This window comes from Saimiri boliviensis, chromosome 2 (genome assembly GCF_048565385.1).
Source record: "Saimiri boliviensis isolate mSaiBol1 chromosome 2, mSaiBol1.pri, whole genome shotgun sequence".
In the NCBI taxonomy this organism is placed as follows: domain Eukaryota; kingdom Metazoa; phylum Chordata; class Mammalia; order Primates; family Cebidae; genus Saimiri; species Saimiri boliviensis.
In genome coordinates this window covers 3,002,823-3,017,505 of record NC_133450.1, presented here as the reverse complement: position 1 = coordinate 3,017,505, position 14,683 = coordinate 3,002,823, and the positions used below count along the sequence as shown (strand labels likewise).

The 14,683-nt window shown below is 46.4% G+C and overlaps 1 protein-coding gene across 7 annotated transcripts in view; it reads left to right on the top strand.

Moving 5' to 3' along the window:
- Window positions 1-14,683, top strand: part of UBE2Q2 (ubiquitin conjugating enzyme E2 Q2) — a 79,270-nt gene that overhangs the window by 13,100 nt on the left and 51,487 nt on the right. For 2 of the 7 annotated variants that reach the window (XM_039468736.2, XM_039468735.2), the window contains exon 1: window positions 3,542-3,927. The exons of 1 other annotated variant lie outside the window; for it this stretch is intronic. In XM_039468736.2, the coding sequence (XP_039324670.2) occupies window positions 3,754-3,927 (174 nt within the window). In that variant the 5' untranslated portion in view covers window positions 3,542-3,753. Of the gene's footprint in view, window positions 1-3,541; window positions 3,928-14,683 lie in introns of those variants that run through there. 4 more of the 7 variants (XR_012516068.1, XM_074392638.1, XM_074392637.1 and 1 more) reach the window with 3 other exon arrangements.

Sequence of the window (14,683 nt, the reverse complement as noted above, 5' to 3'; positions counted from 1 at the left end):
TTCCTCTCTGTCCTTCGATCCTCTCGTGAGCTCTAAGATCTAGCAGTTCTGCCCCACACTGATTCCCACTGTGGTTCTTTCTATTACCATTTCCCCTACTTCAATTTTTCTCACTATCGACTTGGACTGATCCAAAGGTGCTTCGTTGTTTGGAGCTGGGGAGCCTCAGAGCTGGGTGTGACTTACCCCATTGAATTAATGGCAGGCCAGATCTAGAATCCAGGTTTCTCGCTTCTTTTCGGTGGCTACTTCACACTTCTTAGCCCGCTATAATCCATTTTATATATGAATGCCAGGTTAATCTTTTTTGTTTGTTTTTGTTTGCTTTGTTTTTGAGACAGGTCTCACTCTGGTTGCCCAGGTTGGAATGCAGTGGTGCAATCTTGGCTCACTGCAGCCTCAAATCCCCTGGGCTCAGGTGATTCCCCCACCTCAGTCTCCTTAGTAACTGGGACTACAGGCATGTGCTGTCATGCCTGGCTAATTTTTTGTATTTTTAGAAGAGATGAGGTTTTGCCATGTTGGCCAGGTTGGTCTCGAACTCCTGGACTCAAGCAATCCATCTGCCTCAGCCTCCCAGAGTGCTGGGATTACCAGTGTGAGCCACCACACCTGGGCCAGATTAATATTAAAAGTGATGACTTTCACCGGATGAAACTATTATACTATGGTCCCTGCCATGGTATTTCAGGGCTCAAAATCTGGACAAAAGTAACATCTCAACGTTATCTTTATCTTGGCCCCTTGCTGTACTCTACAATCAAATGGCCTCTTGGATATCCTCTGAATATGGCCATCCTTTCATGCAAATAATTTCTGGCATTGATTTCTTCCTCCCCCGAAATGTAGTTCAGTAGTTTGAACTTGTATCACATAGGATTGTCTTTACTTGTCTAAGACATTGTGGTGACTCCCCAGCAACCATTCCACCCAAGCAGACTGGAAATCCAGAGTAATCCCATCTACTTCTCGGTGACTGGTTTAGGGGTGGGCATATGACACATTTCTGGCCAAGCCCACACTAAGGGAAGTCTGCTGGGAAGATACCTGGAAAGGTTCCCATGTGTTAGGAGGGAGCATGGAAGAAAACGTCGTTCTGCCTGCGGATATCTTCAGGTCTGGATGTGAACTGCAAGAACAGCCACAGCCACCTTGCTCTCAACCCCACCCAAGAGATGGAAAGAATTTGGATTTTTGATGACAAAAAGGCTCAGATGAACCAATCCTGCTCTGTCTTTGCACTTCCTATTATGTGAAGTAATTTATTGTCCGAGGCATGTTAAATCACAGTTTTCTATTATTTGCGGCCAAAAGCATCAGGAAACAATATTTTGTTTTCAATGCTAAATGTTAAGCTTCTAATTCAGGGACTGTATCTATGTATCTTTCTAGCCCTCTTACACATGGCATGCAGCAGACAGACGCTCAAAACGTGATAGGGAAATTAATATTTGTATATATTTCTGAGATAAAAGTAAAAGCACTTGCACTTTAGAAAGCTCTATTTACAGATTAAATAACTTGTTTGGGGAATTTTGTTTCTCAAAGTCATTCCAACTTCCGAAGAGTTCGTTGCTCTTTGTCTCAAATCCTTCTCTGGGACTGTCGTGCCTTTTAGGGTCCCAAGAGAACTGGGGCCTGAAGGAAAAAGAAAGCGGAAAGGCGCTTCCGTGCTTAACCCAGCAATCATTCGAGGAGGACATCCTAGTTGTTCCTGGCTCAGAGCCCAGGTCTGGAACCCCTTCTCCTCCCAGTCCCAGTGTATAGCGGTACCTCTAGTGCTGGGGTCATGAATCTCCGTAAGTGCAAAGTTTTACACGCAGAAGTATTTTCCTGGGAAGATGGATCGTAGCTTTTATTAGATTTTCAAAGGCGTCTGTGAGAATCTTAGCCTTCTTAAAGGCTAGAGCTAGACAGCAGAAGTTGGGATAGAAGATGGTAGAAGTTGAGGCATGGCCAGGGAAAGGTAGGGTGGTTTGAATGATAGGAGACTGAATTTGCAGGGTGTGGGGAGCTACTAAGTTACTCGGGTAAACTGGGAAAATACATGTCTTCTTACAGACTAAGAAGGACTATAACATGATACAGTATCTCAGAAGAAAGTGGAAACAAAAACTTTCAGTAGACGTAATGTGTCCCTGTATTGTTCTGTATTTTGTCATGTAAGGGGACCAGTACCTCAGGAACTCCTTGTAGATTAGGAAAAAAGAGACATTTAGGTGCCAGGGTTAGGTAACTTTGGTAAGACTGGTTTAAAAGGAAACTGCGGGGCCCCTTTCTGAAAAATTACGAATTTCAAAATGGCGACACGAGAGTACTAAACCAAACTCGGAACCCTTCTAAGCTGGGAGCACTGTGCAACTACATACTGGACGCATATGCAGCCCCTCCTGCCCCTCGCGCTTCTTGTTACACACACGATTGTCTGCCAAATTGGGATCTAGTCCTTTGGACTGCCACGCAGTCCTTTATTCATTTTTTGAGCACCTAGGATGTGCCAGGAATTGTGCTAGCGGTGGGGATTCCAGGTAAGAGCGAGCACTCCATTCAGTCACAGGGGGTTTCTACGTCCTGGGGATATACAGCTCTGAACACATTAACATTGGGCAAATCAACGGGGAACAGATCAGGTTGTGACAGGTGCTCAACACACTTAGCACAGGATGATGGGACACAGGGTGACTACTTGAAACTGGGTGGTCAGGGAGGCCTGGAGATGATACTGGAGCCCAGAGTTTAATGAAAACAGCGGGCAGCCCTGGCTCCACAGGGGTGGGAGCGGAGAGGGTTATCTTAAGCTCGGCAACCAGGACAAAATAAGCGGAGTGCAGACGGGATACACAGGGCAGCGTGAACACAGGTGGCAGTCGAGGGAAAGGATGAAATCGTGGGAGGGAAGAGGAAACAGCCTGCGGGGGCCAAACCACCGTCTGGGTGAACGGACGGCTCGAGAGCAAAGGCGGGAGCGGCGAGTCCCGCGAGAAGGTCCCCACAGGACCCAGGCCAGCGAAGCGGTGGCTTGCGCCAGGGCGAGAGGAGCGGAGGTGACGCTGCGTGGGCCGCACCCGCGTCTCCCACGAGGTCCCGGCGGTCCGGTTAGCGGGTGCCGCGCCGAGGGCCAAGCGGAGGCGCTGCCCCCAGGGGCTGGTTCGAGCCTGCAGCCGCGCCGCCGACGTGGCCCGCGCCATCGGCCGCGCACGTGTCCGGTCCCCAGCCGGGCGCGGGGGCGCGCGGGGGCGCGCGGGGTCTGCGGCTCCTCCCCGAGTTCCGGGGCCCGGGCGCCAGCTGGCCCCGCGCTTCCCGTCCGCGCGTGCGAGGAACGGAGCAGATGGGTCGGGCAGAAGGGAGCTGGGTCACGGCGGGGAGGGGGCGGCCGGGAGTGCCCGCGCGCGCCCTGGCCTCGTGCGCGCGCCGACACCGGTGCGCGCAGGGCGCGCCGGGGCGAGGAGGCCGGGGGCGGGGTGGGGGCAGCCCTGGCGCGGGCGGGGGCGGGGGCGGCGTCGCTGCTGCCCTTTTAAGCCGCCGGGCCGCCGCCTCCTGCCGCCGGAGCGGGTTACAAAGGGAGCGGCCGCCCGGGCCGCCGCACCGCCGCCCGCCGAGGCTTCCGCGCCCCTCGCCATTTTCCAGCCGCGCTCGACGAGGCGGAGCCGCCAGAGCGCGGCCCAGGCCGGCCCCGCGGGGCGGTCGCGGCCGTGACGGCGGCTCCGGGCCGGGCTCCCCCTCCGCGCCCCTCCCGCCGGCGATGAGGGGAAGATGTCCGTGTCGGGGCTCAAGGCCGAGCTGAAGTTCCTGGCGTCCATCTTCGACAAGAACCACGAGCGATTCCGCATCGTCAGCTGGAAGCTGGACGAGCTGCACTGCCAGTTCCTGGCGCCGCAGCCGGGCCGCCCGCCCTCGCCGCCGCTCACGCTGCACTGCAACATCACGGTGAGGCGCCGGCCGCGGCGCGGGCGCGGGGGCAGGGCCGGGCGGCGAGGGGGTGCCCGGGCGCCGGACAAAGGGGAGCCCGCCCCGCGAGGCCCCGGCGCCCCCGGCGGCGCAGGCCCGCCCCGCTCCCTCGCGACCGGCGCGGCCCAGGCCCGGCGGGCACCGCGCGAGGCTGCGGCGGGAGGGGGCGCGCGGCGCGTCTCCCCCCGGCGGCTCGCGCGGCCTTGGCTGGGGGCTGCTGGCCCCTCTCGGCCCCCGTCGCCGCGCCGCGTCGCGCCCGCGCCCCCGCGGGGCCCATGGCCGCCCTCGGCCGGTCCGCTCTCGGGAGCGCGGCGGGGCGGGGACGCTCCGGCTGTGGTCGGAGCCCGGGCGGGCGACGGGAACGGTCCTGAAGTTTCAACGCCGCCTCCTTCGGTCGGGTTTTCCTCGTTCCCGCTTGTGGAGCGAATTCTTTTTAAGTTTGCGTTTAAGGAGAAGCTGACCGTGAAAACGGACCCGTCGGCGGAGGCACAGCGGGGCTGCGGCCCCCGGTGCTGCGGGAGCGAGCGCCGTCCCCGGGCCTGGCTGCGCGCCGCCGGGTGCTGAAAAGGCGCGTCGGACCCGTCGAGGCGGCAGGTGGTGTTGAGTGTGTGTTCGCGCGGCCCCTGCCGTGCGTGTGCATGGGCGACGGGCGGCTCGCGCCGGGGCTGCCCCAGGGAGGACCGCTTGTGTCGCAGTGCCGGAGAGACACTTGGAAAGGCTCACTCTTTGGTGCAAGCGGAAAGCTCGTTGGAAACCCAAGGCTTGGTAAAGCTCATTGAGGTATTAAGTAAGTTTCTCCATAAAAGTGTGTCGTGAAGCTATTCGTCGTGAAATGGATTTAGGATACTGGTCCAAACTGCAGAATATTCTCTTGGTTGTGATAGGCGTCAAGGTGGTGGTTTCGGTCTCCTCTTCAAATACGGCTAAACCCAAGTCTCTTGTCTTTAACTCCCTTCGGTTGAGTCGGGGGGCACCAAGTGCCTGCAGTGTGGCTGGCGTTTGCAAAAGCCTTGACGTTATAATTGGCCTTAAAATGGTTACCACACTATCTGGGGAGAAGGTGTGTTAATTTCAGAAGACAATGCAATTCAGCGGTGTATGGAGGAGAGAAGTCATTTATTGAATGAATACGTCTGAGTGTTCTGGGCACTAGTGTTGCAAAATTGAGCGGAGCAGCCCTCGCTTTCAGAACTGAGATTTCTTGGGGGAAGAGTTTTCAACAAAGTGGCAGCTCCTGTGGTATCGTGAAAGTCAAAGGGAGGAGCCGGTTTTGATTTGGGGAAGGTGTGCTTCAGAGAAGGCTTTGAGGAGAGGCTGAGACAGTTGGAGCTGAGCTCCCATAGGTGAATACAATTTTGGGAGGTTGGCGAAAGGGCTTTTGAGACTGAGGAAACTCCACCCACAAAAGACATGGAGACTTGAGAAAGTGTGGTTTGCTTAGAAGTAGAAATTTATGCTCAGACTTGAGAAGCCCACGATATAAGCCGGCGAAGGGGAAGATTTTCCAAGAGTGGAAAGCGAAGTATAGTAGTGGGCATAAAGCACGTGTTATAAGGAGACTGGCCTGAATGGCTTGAAGGGTGATTATTCTCTTAGAAGTTGGGGCATGGCCAGGAAAAGGTTGGGATGTTTTGACTGACAGGAGACTGAATTTTGTAGGCTGTGGGGAGCTACTAAGTTACTCAGGTGAGTCGGGAGAATGTATCTGCCATCCAGGACTAGAAGTGTTTCTCTGCAGTGGGTGGCGTTAGGAAATGTGGTTATCCTACTGAGGGTGCGGTGGTCTTGTTGCTGTGCCGGCATTTAATGCCAGGGGTACGGAGATGCTAGATGTTTTGTTACCTTCAGGAGGTATGCCATAACAAAGAATTATCCCACCTAAAGTGCCTCTGGTGCTCCATCAAGAACCATATTGGACGCGGCCAAGAGTCTGCTGCAGACAAAGGTAACGAGTGATGACCTGGATCGGGCAGTGGCAACAGAAGTGGAGCAAGAAGTGAATGAGACACTTTCAGTACAAAGAGGATTTGGTGAGGACTAGCGTGATGGCACCGCTAAGTAGAAACTATTAAAATTGAGGTGCTAGTGAAATTTGACAGACTATCGGAAGATAATTATGGCAGTTGCTTAGTACAAATGTCTGCTAACTTTTTATTTTGGAAAAACACCAAACGTACAAATGTTGAAGTGTAATGTAGCCAGCGTCAACAATGATAAACTTTTGGGTAATCTTAATGTCTTCTGTGCTCCTCTTTGGATTATTTTGAAGCAGATTCCAGACAGATCACTTCATCTGTAAATATTTCTGTTGGTATCCTTTGAAAGTAAAGACTCTCTTATTTTTTATTACTAGTTTTTGAGTCAGAGCCTCGCTCTGTTGCCCCAGCTGGAGTGCAGTGGTGCGAATTGGACCCACTGCAACCTCCGCCTCCCGGGTTCAAGCAATTCTGCCTCAGCCTCCCGAGTAGCTGGGATTATAGGTGTCCACTGCCACATCCGGCTAATTTTTGCATTTTTATTGGAGACGGGGGTTTCACCATGTTGGCCAGTCTGGTCTTGAACTCCTGGCCTCAAGTGATCCACCCACCTCGGCCTCCCAAAGTGCTGGGATTATGGGAGTGAGCCACCGTGCCCGGATTTAAAGACTCTTCTAAACATGCATGAGTGTTTTGATAAAATCAACATGGTTTGTGAATGTCCATACCATTTGTTTAGAAGGGAAAGATCAAGGGAAAAATGGGACTGGATTTCAAATTATTTGGTTTCATTTATGATTTGTTATTCTTTGAAGTTGTAGCTCTTAAAAAAAAAAAAAAAAAAAAGAGGGCTGGGCGCCGTGGTTCATGCCTATAATCCCAGCACTTTGGGAGGCTGAGGCGGGCGGATCACGAGGTCGGGAGATTGAGACCATCCTGGGTAACACCGTGAAACCCTATCTCTACTAAAAATACAAAAAATTAGCTGGGCATGGTGGCACGTGCCCGTAGTCCCGGCTACTCGGGAGGCTGGGGCAGGAGAATCGCTTGAACCCGGGAGGCGGAGGTTGCAGTAAGCAGAGATTGCACCACTGCACTATAGCCTGGGCGACAGAGCGAGACTCCATCTTTTTTTTTTTTTTTTTTGAGACGGAGTTTCGCTCTTGTTACCCAGGCTGGAGTGCAATGGTGTGATCTTGGCTCACCGCAACCTCCGCCTCCTGGGTTCAGGCAATTCTCCTGCCTCAGCCTTCTGAGTAGCTGGGATTACAGGCGTGCGCCACCATGCCCAGCTAATTTTTGTATTTTTAGTAGAGACGGGGTTTCATCATGTTGACCAGAATGGTCTCGATCTCTTGACCTCGTGATCCACCCGCCTCGGCCTCCCAAAGTGCTGGGATTACAGGCTTGAGCCACCGCGCCGGGCCCGAGACTCCATCTTTTTTAAAAAAAAAAAAAAAAAAAGCAGTGAGTTTGACCTATTCTTTAATTTTCCTCTTTAGACAGTTTAAATATTTATTGAGTTCCTCTACATGCCAGGCCCTGTCTTCTTTATGCTTATTACCAAGAAGCATCCTTAATGGAATTTCTCTAATGTTTGGGAAACTCGGTTGTCTTTTACACACATGGATGCTAGTTCCTGAAGAGTCATATAGAGGTACTCTGCAGGCTTTTCCTTTCAGACTTTTGTGTCAGCTACAGGCTTCCCCTTGTAGAATGTGTCCCTGAGCCCCACCCCTTAACCCTACCCAATTTGTCTTTATATGCCTGATCATCCCTCAAGGCTCTTCTGGGTCATACTCAGTTCATGCTGATATTTCCCCTTCTTCCCCTCTTTAGACATTACTCTTTTTGGGTTGGTTATGTTTTCTTATGCAGTATTCTGTAAGCCTTAATTTTTTTTTATGATGGCAGGGGAGAATATAATTATGCTTTGTGCTTTTTATCTTCCACTCAATAAATGCTTCGTAAATATTTATTATGTGACCCTATTCTAGCTATATTGTATTTGAACAAAAATCTTAACTGCCTTGTAAGTTAACTGCTAAGAATTTGTCAAAAGTTTAGAGATAAGATCAAGAACTTGTCATGGGTAGTACAAAAAGGTCAATAAGGGCTTGATGAGTCTGTAAATTGACTTAATATGAAAGAGTATAAGAATTGAAAAAAAAAAAAAAACAGTAGATGTTTTACTCTATAGGCCAAGGGAATTGAGCTAATTGTAATTATTTTTCTGTTTTATAAATTTGTCCTACTCTTAAAAATGAAGGGAAAGAGCACTCTGTTCCATCCTCAAGGAATCATTTTTATTAATTCTGTGAAGCCAAGTTACGAGAGATTGTTACACAAACTTAAGTACAGCTTTTCCATCTTCAGTAAACTAACCTGATTGCCATCTAATTAGTGGTTACAATCACACCGAAACGAAAAGCAGCTTGTTTCAGTAACTTGTGCAGCCTTATTGGGAGCTAGTATATAACTTTCTTTTAGACCTTTTGAAGTATTTGACATAATGGCAACTCCATTATTCCTTTTATGGAATTCTTGGCATCTGGGAACTCTTGGTAGGGAATCACTGTTTTAGAATGAAAACTCTCCCCCAGGAAGTGAATTAGCTGTAAACAAATGAAACTTCATTTTTCTGTATGACTTGTAGAGCATAAATTATTTCTCTTTTCTGCATGAGTGGCTGGCTGCTTGCTAGGCTGTTATGAGTGAGACTTTTTTTTGGATTGGCTAATTAAATTTCTGTTGCCAAAAAGCGCCTACCCCCAAAAGCAAGATACTAAATTTTAAAAATGTTGGAGCTCTGAATCTAGGAGGAAGTGAGAAATTTAGCTTTTATTTAGTAATTAGGACCTTAAGTAAATTGCTTCTTTTACTGTGGTTCTGTGTACAATAGATAGTATTTTTTGCCCTGCAAGAGAGCATAAAGAGGAAAGCTCTTTGGAAATGATACTGTGTCCTACAGATATTAAAGTGATGGTGTCATTACTACAGAAATGATACTGTCCTACAGATATTAAAGTGATGGTGTCATTTCTATATACATTAGCTATTGTATACAGAAACACAGTAAAAGACACTGTCTTGCCCTTCCTTTCGGCCGGAACCGCCATCTTCCAGTAATTCGCCAAAATGACGCACACAAAGGGAAAGAGGAGAGGCGCTCGGTACGTGTTCTCCAGGCCTTTTAGAAAACATGGAGTTGTTCCTTTGGCCACGTATATGCGAATCTATGAGAAAGGTGATATTGCAGACATCAAGGGAATGGGTACTGTTCAAAAAGGAATGCCCCCCAAATGTTATCATGGCAAAACTGGAAGGGTCTACAATGCTACCCAGCATGCTGTTGGCATTGTTGTAAACAAACAAGTTAAGGGCAAGATTCCTGCCAAGAGAATTAATGTGCGTATTGAGCACATGAAGCACTCTAAGAGCCGAGATAGCTTCCTAAAACGTGTGAAGGAAAATGATCAGAAAAAGAAAGCAGCCAAAGAGAAAGGTACCTGGGTCCAACGGAAGCGCCAGCCTGCTCCACCCAGAGAAGCACACTTTGTGAGAACCAATGGGAAGGAGCCTGAGCTGCTGGAACCTAGTCCCTATGAATTCATGGCATAATAGGTGTTAAAAAAAAAAAAATAAAAGACCTCTGGACTTAAAAAAAAAAAAAAAGACACTGTCTTACTATGTGTCTGTATACAATAGATAGATACTATTTTTTGCCCTGCAAGAGAGCATATAGAGGAAAGCTCCTTGGAAATGATAGTGTCCACAGATATTAAAGCAGGCGTCCCCAACTTTTTACACAGGGGGCCGGTTCACTGTCCCTTAGACCGTTGGAGGGCCGCCACATACTGTGCTTCTCTCACTGACCACCAATGAAAGAGGTGCCCCTTCCTGAAGTGCGGCGGGGGACCGGATAAATGGCCTCAGGGGGCCGCAGTTTGGGGACGTCTGTGTTAAAGTGATGGTGGCTGAATAACACGTCATTTTGAAAATGCTTTAACAGCTTTTCATGGGAAACAAAGCAATGCTGTTAACTTCATCTTGCATTTTTCTAGTCTTTACTGTGATTAAAAAGTAGTCCAGTCAAAGTCGTACAATGGAAATAAGCAAACCTGGACTAAGGAGCCTAAGACTTTCTCTTTGGTTTGCCCTCCTGGGACAGATTACCTTTCCAAACTGAATTCGTGGAGAACCATTTGGAAATATCAGAACTGTCATGTTAAGCACCTAAGTGGTACATTCAGTCCAGAAGGATCATTGTTTTCATTTATCTGACCAATTTATAATATAGGGTCAAAGCCTTAGTGGTTATCTATCTTCTCTCATTTTTATACCCTTCCTTGAAAGGAACAGATACCTGAAGAGGAGACTTTGGTTTCCCTTTTGTGAATAGTATATCCCTTAGTATCCTGATTTTTGTTGCTGGTGGTGGTTAAACTTACTTAGACTTGGAAAAGGGTCAGCTAGTTGAGGGGTGGGGAATTGAGTTGAATGAAGATAGTCACTGCCAAATGTAAAGCATGACTGGAGAGCCAGAGTGATAAAGCAAGGGTCCCATTCCAGATCCTTTGTAACAGTGTCATGTGATCTCTTGTAGAAGATCGTTCTGAAAGATAATGCCAACTTGGAACCCAGGAAACCATCCAGTGGGTTTCTGCAGCTTAGGTGGTTCAAATCGTCATCAGCACATTTGTTTTCTCTGCCTCGGTTTGCTTATAATCATTTTCTCAGTAGCTGAAATTTGCTGCTTGTGTTTGACTACTGAAGCATTTTCTTTTTATCATGGGTATATAAACATTTTTATTTTATAAGTGTTAGAATTTTTCCTCTGCTTTTGTCGACTCTACCTTATTTACTTGGTTGTCTATTTATAAAGTGATTAACAGGGAACCCTGTGTGCACATTTTAAGTATCCTTTGTTGCTAGAGCAGTTAGAATTTTTTTAAGGCATTATATGCTAATTCTGTCAATTTACTTCATTCTTCACCCACATTTATTGAACAGCAAAAGTATGAAAGTAATGTGTCCCATAACTGGCCTTCAGGAAAATTATAACTGCTGTATCTCTGAACCATCAACAAGAAGTTTGTGCATCAATTAAAAAAAAAAAAATCACAAAATCCCTGAAGATAGCTGTGTCCTACATTTGGAAAGATACAAAAACTGACCATTCTGGCAGGCAGTTTTGCTTGCTGGTGCTTGAGATAGAGCCACATAATGGTCTCAGTGGATTTATGGAGAAAAATAGATACAGAAAGTTATTTCTAAATAAGACAACAACAACAAAAATCCTTAAGCAGTGACAGATAAAGAGGTTGGCTTGGTTAGCCTTGAGTCGTGTTCTCGATTAAGACGGTTTTATGGTGGGGATGGTAGCAGTGATGAACTTGCTTGAAATTTGTCCACTTACAGTAATCTTTATGGTAGCTGTCACAGACAACTTCATCCTCACAGGACTTACAATTACTATAAAACTAATAGAATGGAGGAGGAACAAAGGACCCGAATAATTAGACGCTTAGATAATTGTTCTGTGTTTTCCTAACTGTGGTGAAAGAGCAGTGCTAGAAGCATGTAAACATTGTATGTGTGGAAAACTGCCTGAATTTCTATTGGGATTTTAGAGCACCATTAAACTGGCATATTGTAGGTCATAATTATTTTAAAGAGAAATAGTAGGAAAACTTATCTTTTCAAGATGGATATAAAGCTTAGTTAACCTTATCAAAATTACAAAACTTAAAGGATGTGAATTGAAACTATTAATGCATAGGTTTAAATATTAGGCATCATTTTAGATGTCTTTCCAGGTAGATTGTCTTTTTTTTTTTGAGACGGAGTTTCGCTCTTGTTTCCCAGGCTGGAGTGCAATGGCGCGATCTCGGCTCACCGCAACCTCCGCCTCCTGGGTTCAGGCAATTCTCCTGCCTCAGCCTCCTGAGTAGCTGGGATTACAGGCACGCGCCACCATGCCCAGCTAAATTTTTGTGTTTTTGGTAGAGACGGGGTTTCACCATGTTGACCAGGATGGTCTCGATCTCTCAACCTCGTGATCCACCCGCCTCGGCCTCCCAAAGTGCTGGGATTACAGGCTTGAGCCACCGCGCCCGGCCAGATTGTCTCTTAAATATTAAACTGAACAAACTTTGAACATGATGTAGCGTTTGTGGTGAAGGTTAAGTTTCCTGGGGTGGTGGGTATTTTATAATATGGAAACAAAACCTTCTTATTTTAAGAAATTTAAAAAAATTTAGTCAAAACTAGGAAATATTACCTATAATTCTTTTTTTTATTTTTTATTTTTCCAGAAAGGGGATTTTATTTAGGTAGAGAAAAGAGAAGGAAGGGAGAAGAGAAAGCCTTCCACGAAGAGTGTGGAAGGGGATTCCAGAGGGAAAAATCCCTGAGGGAGCTCCCACCGTGTGGGAGGGGATTCCAGAAAGCTGGAAATCCCTATTACCTATAATTCTACCACTCAGAAGATACCACTATCAGAATTTTGTATCTTTCTGGTCATCTGCTCATCTTTTTTCTCCAATGCTTATATGTGTTCCTTCTTCCTTAAAAAATCAGATTTTTTTTGTGATCTGCTTTTTCACTCAACACTATTGTAGATTCATGTTATAACTTACTCTTCCTGTTGAGGCAGGATGAATTCTGACTACCCCAAGTGGCTAGCCTTGTCCCTGTGATTCCATCTCCTAGAAAGAGAGGTTTAGCCTTAGGGAAAACTCAAATTTTCTTGGTTTAGCCCACCTGATAGCTAATCTCTGGAAATGGGGTATGCTGCTAGAGTCCTTTGGTCAGATTTTGTGTCAAGAGAGGGAGGTGGAAGGATGGGAGGGAGGTGGCAAAACTGGCCTCAATGGAACTATGTAAGTTAATACAGAATGGCAAAGGGATGTTTCTTCCATGGAAGAAGCACTAGGGAAGGAAGGAAAGCGGAGGGGAAGGCGGAAGTTCTCAGACTTTTAGTGTCTGGACTCTTAAAAATATATTAAGGGCCCGCCGGGCGCGGTGGCTGTAATCCCAGCACTTTGGGAGGCCGAGGCGGGTGGATCACGAGGTCAAGAGATCGAGACCATCCTGGTCAACATGGTGAAACCCTGTCTCTACTAAAAATACAAAAAATTAGCTGGGCGTGGTGGCGCATGCCTGTAATCCCAGCTACTTAGGACGCTGAGGCAGGAGAATTGCCTGAACCCAGGAGGCGGAGGTTGCGGTGAGCCGAGATCGCGCCATTGCACTCCAGCCTGGGTGACAAGAGCGAAACTCCGTCTCAAAAAAAAAAAAAAAAAAAAAAAAAAAATATATATATATATATATATATATATAAAGGGCCCAAGGAGCTTTTGTTTATGTAGGATATATCTATTGGTATTTACCACTAGAAGTTAAATCAGAAATATTTAAAACATTAAGCCTTTAAAAACTCATCACATATTATTGCAAATGCTTTTATGAAACAACATTTTCTAAAGCAAAAATAGAATAGGAGCAGAGTCTTACATTTTTTGCAAATTTCATTGATGTTTGGTCTGTCATTTGCTTCTGCATTTAATTTGCGTGATATTTGCTTGAAGTGTAAACAAAATCCAATCTCATACAGATACCTGGTTAGAAAAATTCTAGCATATTTTAATAGCCATTTAAAATAATTACGAGTATTCCTTTTTTTTTTTTTTTTTTTTTTGAGGTGGGGCCTCACTGTGTTGCCCAGACTGGAGTACGGTGGTGTGATCACAGCTCACTGCAGCCCCAGTCTCTCGGGACTCAGGTGTGTGCCATCACATGTGGCTCCTTTTTGTATTTTTTATTGCCTAGGCTTCTTTTTTGATACTCCATCAAAACTTTATCTTTCTTGAACTTTGAATCTTTTACCCTTGCATATTATAACATCATGCATTGGTCATTTAGAAAATAATGGTTCACCCACCTCTTCTAAATGTTGTTACATTTGATTGTAAGTGTTGATACATTTAGTATCAAAATACATTCATCTGTATTGCCATCAATCTTACCAGAATATTCTTGGAAAGCAGTGGTGGATACAAGTTTTCTAAAATTCTAATTTTTTGTTCATTGTTAGCAATTTTATTATTGCATTTTATTATGGCCTATTTTTCTTGAAATGACAGAATCTCATTTTTTGAGAAAATATCTGCCAAAAACCCAAGTTGAAATAACATTGTTTGTCAGTCATCCTTTCAAGTAAAAATGGCATTTCAGTAAAGTGGTGAATTCACTTCAGGACTTAGTCACACGAGGGTTTTTGTCTCAGGCAGTCTGTAGGAATGCTCATGTAGACTTCTCATTTTATCACTCGAAATACTAAAAAGACAAGGATTTGTCTTTATTAAAATCAAGGATTAAGATGTAGTAAAATTTTCACTGCTTCATCATAGACATTCCTTTTATTTTTGAGACAGGGCCTTGTTCTGTCACCCAGGCTAGAGTGCAATAGCATGATCACAGCTCACTGCAGCTTCAAGCTTCTTGGCTCAATCAGTCCTCCTGCCTCAGCCTCCCAAGTAGCTGGGACTACAGGCATGCAACCACTACACCCAACTAATTTTTGTATGTTTATTGTAGAGATGGGGTTTTACCATGTTGCCAGCCTGGTCTTGACCTCCTAGGCTCAAGTGGTCCTTCTGCCTTGGCCTCCCAAAGTGCTGGGACTATAGGCACAAGTCACCATTCTCAGTCTTATTGTAGACATTCTTAAATGAAACTGACCTTTTGTTGCCCTT